We start from the raw sequence: 5,724 nt of genomic DNA, 5'->3' as shown, positions 1-5,724 counted from the left end.
GCTCCGTGTAGGAGGCTTTGGAGACCTTGCCCTCTACCACAGTTTCTGGAACTTGGTATTAGACTCTCCCCATCCATTTACCCAAAGCATCCAAGCATAGTACAGAATGCCCGGGGCACACTTACGCAGATAATTGACGTAGGCAATATGTTAATGAATAGGAAAACAGTTTAAACCTGGGAAAACATTCCTCCTGTTCCTTCTTTTCTCCTTTCCCTGACCTCCCAAGTGCTACATTTGGCCCTGTGCTATTTCTTGCAACCAGCCTTCCTCCACTCCAGCCAGCAGTGGCTTCTGGCATTCCCTCCATTCTCCCTCCCATCACCTCCAAGCTCCTGCCTAAGATACCCACAAGCGCTATGAGCATCTCCTTCATGTTTTCTGTGCTTTCCATTTTCCTTTGAAGTTCCTCTCCCCGACTCAGAGAAGACTCCATAGTACTGTATTCCCAAAACTGCAGATTGCCAGAGCCTTGACATGTATACTGTGTGTGATTGAAAAATTCAACAATTATTCACAGGTTAAGATTCATACAGTCTTCGGGGCTGGAAAGGACACTTGAAGCAGAATTTGTCAGTTTTTCAAACATTTCTCTAGCTTCTGACAACTTTTGTCTGTAATGTGAGGGTGCCGGACCTCTGTTTCTAATGTTCTAGAAGTCGGCAGCTTGCTTAAAGTCACATAGTTGGAGTTCCAGTACTAAAATCTGGGCCATAGGTGCAGCTTCCTCCCTTCTTAAGTCCACACTCTTCATTCCATCACTTGTGTGCGTATAAGCATGAGCCAACTTGCCTGCCCTCACTCTGTTAGAATGCTCATCAGTTTGAGACCAAGGAGCAATTCTTCTCTTTATATCCTTAAATACTTAACATAGTATTGGCTACTGAATCGCATTTTCTTAATTGCAAGTGCAGATACTCTACCTTATCCATATCTGTATCCACCCACCACAGACCACCACCCCCTCCCTTGATGCGTTGCATGTCCAAGATACTTGATAAATGCTTTTGAATGACTAAAGGAAGAACCTCCTGTATTTGGTTATCTCAATGAGCACTGCTTGCCAGTTGATTGGAACGAGACTCCCTAATGCTGAAACTAGGTACACCTTCCGGATGTGTTCCCCCATGGTCTTGGCTCCACCATTAAGTAGCTGTATCACTCGGCAATTACACAACCTCGCCTCACCGGCATGTCCTCATCTGTAAAATGGGGATAAAATAGCACTTACCTCATAGGATCACAGTCAGGATTAAATGAGAGAATCCACAAAAAGCCCCGAGAAGAGTGCCTAGCAATACATAGCAAAATGCTCAGTAAATATTAGCTACTGTTATTTTAAACTTTATCTAGCATAAGCTTTATTACTTATCACTGTGATTCTTACTTAATCGGTTGACTTTTCAAAGACTGTAAGCTCGTGTCAGTCTTGATCCTCCCAGCACGGTGCTCTGGCAGGGGCTGAGTGGTCAATAAATGTCTGAATGCACCCATCCATGCAAGGATGGGAATGTTTATAGCTGACACACATTTCCACAGCCTTTGGACGCCCTAAATATTAGTGTTGACTCATGCTCCTACAGCATTCGAGAAGCAGGTAGTGGACCGATTGCCAAGTGGTAAGAAGCACGGAGGGCAAAGCGGAGAGAACGGACATGAGTCCCGGCCCCCACTTACTGGAATGTGATCCTGTGTGACTTCTGTGCCTCTTTTTCCTCATCTGTAAAATGGGAAGAATAATACTAAGAGTAGTACCTACCTCGGAGGGGTTTCGTGAAGATTAAACAAGTTAATGTTTGAAAAGCCCCTAGCATTACATCCATGTTAGCTGCCACCACCATCAGCAGCAACATGGCCTGTGAGTAAAGACACGACACAAAGGCCTGAGCGTGAAAACAGGCATGTGGCCCTGGACTCGCAGGAAAACATCGTGTGGCAATTACAGAGAATCTGGGGGGTGGCCGAAAGGCAGCACTCAAAATGAACATGAAACCGTGCCGTGACAATTTAGCTGTCGTTAATGCACTGATGAAATGTTGTAGGTTCACACTGTCAAGGCCACACTTAAGAGTTGTGGGCTACGGGAGAGGGTTTTCCGAAGAGTGTCTGATTTGCAAAATGCAAACACCGCAGGGCCCACCAGCTCCCACCACAAACCCTGCCCTCCAAACAGGTGGAAGCACATCTGGGCCCAGCGCCCCTCCTCGAGTCTGGAGTCCCGTGGCCCCAGGACCATTCTTCCCTCCTTGCCGGCTCCTCCTGACCTGGGTTTTCTCCTCATCAGTGCAAGGCCCCTCCAGAAACTCGGGGTGGCCGTTCTCTTCTTTGCTGCGGTGTCTCCAAAGCCATGGGGCTCGGGGAAGCCCACCTGCCCTGGACAACAGTGGCCCTCTTGCCAGACATCCTCGTCGCTGGACCACATAGCAGCAGGGATGTCTGAGGGCAGCAAGCAGGCTCCTCCCAGGTTGCCACCCGGCTCCAGCAACAAGCAGAGGGACGGTTTCCCACCCCGCTCAGGGAAGATGTGGGGCTCTCCGTGACTCCAGGAAACCTCCCGAAAAGGCACCTTGGGTCTCAGAACAATTGAAGACCCAGAATGGGATTGGGGGAAGGAATGTGGAGAGCTTTGCCTCTTCTGTTTTCTGCTCTCCATCACCAAGACGGCTTCCGCTCCCCCCAGCGGCCCAAACCCAGGAGGTGATTTGCAGCTCATCGCACTTAGCCCCAGATTGCTTTTAAAATTATTCATGATTAGCCATCTCACCACTATCTACCTGCCTCAAGATTAGATGCTGTCCCTATCTTACAACCCTCTTTGAAGGGCCTGAAATCAAAATCTCCTCATGAATGGAATTTATCTGCAAATATGTATGGTGGCTTCTTATCAGAGAGCTCTTTTTTCAAGTCTTTGCTTAATCTACCTATCTAATGTATAACATGCAAATTATATTGCAAATCCTATGTTAGGTGCAGAAAGAAAATCACAACAGAGCATGTGGTGGTTCTGCTACAATCAGCACCTTATTTGTTGTATCTACCGCTGATCATGACCTTCCGATGTTTATTACCCCTACCCCTTACACATGCACACAAATCGAAATGGGTCTCTGGAGATGCCTCATGAATAGGTCAACTTTGCTCAAGATTCATGGCTCTTATGTAATGCTACTTACTATTAAACACTTTTGTGCCTACTTAAGTAATCTTAGCAAGATGTTAATAAATGAATGTTATGTTCTTGGGATAGATAGCCACACTATTGCATCGTGATGCCAACGGGAAGGCAGAGAGAGGTGCCTGGCTGCCAACAGAAGTTAAAGAATTTGGTATCAGGAAGGGTCTCAGAAAGGACCCAGAACGTGGCCCATTAGGTTTCTCAATCAATAGAGCAGCTAGTCATGTGCTCACTGCCTGAGTCTGGGGGGCAGATTCCATCCATGTAACATACAATTTAAAACATTTTCTTGGTCACCTTCACAGCCGCCTGACTGCTCTGCTCCCGTTTGCTCGCCGGGCCCGGCCCGTCCTCGCCCCCGCCTCGGCCCGCTGAGCTCGCCCTCTCCCCACCCGCAGACATGTCCGAGGCCAAGAATGGCCCCGAGTACGCCTCCTTTTTCGCGGTCACGGGCGCCTCAGCCACTATGGTCTTCGGCACCCTGGGTACCGCCTATGGTACAGCCAAGAGTGGCACCGGCATGGCGGCCATGTCCGTCATGCGGCCAGAACTGATCATGAAGCCCATCATCCCAGTGGTCATGGCTGGTATCATCGCCATCTATGGGCTGGTGGTGGCAGTCTTCATCGCTAATTCCCCGAATGATGGCATCAGCCTCTACAGGAGTTTCCTCCAGTTGGGTGCTGGCCTGAGTGTGGGCCTGAGCGGGCTGGCGGCTGGCTTTGCCATTGGCATCGTGGGGGACGCTGGTGTGCGTGGCACCGCCCAGCAGCCCCGGCTATTTGTGGACATGACCCTGATCCTCATCTTCGCCGAGGGGTTCGGCCTCTACGGTCTCATTGTTGCCCTCCTCCTCTCTACAAAGTAGCCCCTCTCCAAGCGCGCCAGTCACAGAATATGATGTAAAGCCCAACCCCTCATTCCAAAATGAACAGCCTGACACGCATGCACGGGGTAGCTGCCCCCCCCGCCGATAGTTGGTCTTGTAAATGCACAGTGTCCCAGTGCCCATCGTCTGTTACCCCGGCCTTGCCCCCACCCGCCCCGTGCCGTGGACATCTGGGCCCACTCGTTACCCATCCAGGCCCCCGGCCAGTGAGGATGCAGGCCTCTGCCTCCCCCACTCATCTGCCCTAGAGTGCTCTGTGTATAAGGATGAATTAGAGGTGTCATTTTCTCTTCACTGGATGTTGATTATTTATAAAGATTTGATCTCTTCATCCGTCTGTGGAACAGCCCTCCGTCTCCCAACTATATAGTAATCTTAGGTAGTGTTGCGTTGTGGGGTTACCGTTTGCTCCGAGACTCATTGGATGGAACCACCCTCCTCCAGCCCCGCCCGCCGGGGGCCGCGGGGCCAGTGCGCTGGGCCTGTCAGGCCCTGAGCCGAGCTGAGTCCAATAAAGCTCTCGGTTGTGACTGGAAAAAAAAAAAAAAAAAACATTTTCTTAAAGGGGATGTTGTCCCTGTTTAAATTGGCGAGGCAGTGGTATAAAGGACGAAATCAGAATTCATGGCCTTCCCAGGAGTGGCATCATGCTCTTTGGAGAGACAGGGAAGGGAAGGGTGCAGTCACACATGCCAGATGTGCTGGGTCTGTGGCACAGCTCCTCTGGAATACAAGACAGGCACAAAACCTCTTGAAGCCGATGGGAGTCCAAGGTAAGCTGCTTCACAAACACTCAGCCAATAATAAAATGTTTTGAAAAGCACTTAAGCTTAATGGGTTGAGGTGTTAACTCAGTGGAAGCGTCTGTTACTATGGAGAGGGACTGTGAGAACAGGGCAACGAAATGCCAAGAGTCCCGGAAGGAAAGGCCATCAGGAGGAGTCACTCCTCACACAGCAAACACATAACAAGAGGGCCTCCTGTACACAATGGGAGGCCACGCGGGGCCCAGAATGATGATGGTGTCCTCAAGGGGAGGTGTGATCGGTACCAGGATGGTCTCCCGATCCCTTGATGCCTCTTGGTTTGAATCAGGCTCCTTGAGTCACTACTGTGCCCAGGCCTTCTATGGACCAGAACTTCCAGGACCTATACTGACTCTTCCAATCTCCTCTTGGCCATTTGCTCAGAAGCCAAGGACCAAGCTGACATGTACGGCCTGGTTTGGGCCCTCTGGCCTCATGTGTTTTCATGTTCTGCTCCTCCAGAGTCTCTGACACAAGCCAGGTCATAGAAACATCATCAGGCCCGGGAGGTTCTCTGGCAAGAATGATGATTTGAGTTCTCCATGACCACTCACTTGGTGATTAGTCTTTTTATAACTTTGTTTCCTATCAACATAGCATTCATTGCCTTTAAAAGGATTGCAGTCTCCAAACTTCCTATGATTGCCTCATACCCTGGGTGCTCATGTTCTAGCCCCCATGCCATCTGGCAGCCATTCTAGTTCAGGGGCTGTGCATCAAGGGGGAAAACTGGTTCATCCTAACACCATTTGACACATGCCTTCCTGACAGTCTTCTACAGTACAAGGCACTGGGAGGGGCTGAGTCATCAGCCAGCCAAGTACCTTCCTGACCCATACTGTTGAGTCATCTGA

General features: G+C 49.9%; 1 protein-coding gene across 1 annotated transcript; it reads left to right on the top strand.

Annotated features, from left to right (window-relative positions):
- The first annotated feature begins 3,575 nt into the window (after positions 1–3,575).
- LOC113934366 (V-type proton ATPase 16 kDa proteolipid subunit-like) lies at positions 3,576–4,043 on the top strand. The gene has a single exon (XM_027615192.2). It carries the CDS (start codon positions 3,576–3,578, stop codon positions 4,041–4,043), a length of 468 nt encoding a protein of 155 aa, XP_027470993.2.
- Positions 4,044–5,724: the final 1,681 nt, after the last annotated feature.

Source organism: Zalophus californianus, chromosome 4, assembly GCF_009762305.2.
Source record: "Zalophus californianus isolate mZalCal1 chromosome 4, mZalCal1.pri.v2, whole genome shotgun sequence".
Taxonomy (NCBI): domain Eukaryota; kingdom Metazoa; phylum Chordata; class Mammalia; order Carnivora; family Otariidae; genus Zalophus; species Zalophus californianus.
Note: the sequence above shows the minus strand (reverse complement) of the source record. Positions and strands in the feature narration are given on the sequence as shown.

Excerpts from the sequence above, each read along its gene's own strand:
- LOC113934366 (XM_027615192.2), top strand. The coding sequence starts at position 3,576 with ATGTCCGAGGCCAAGAATGGCCCCGAGTACGCCTCCTTTTTCGCGGTC.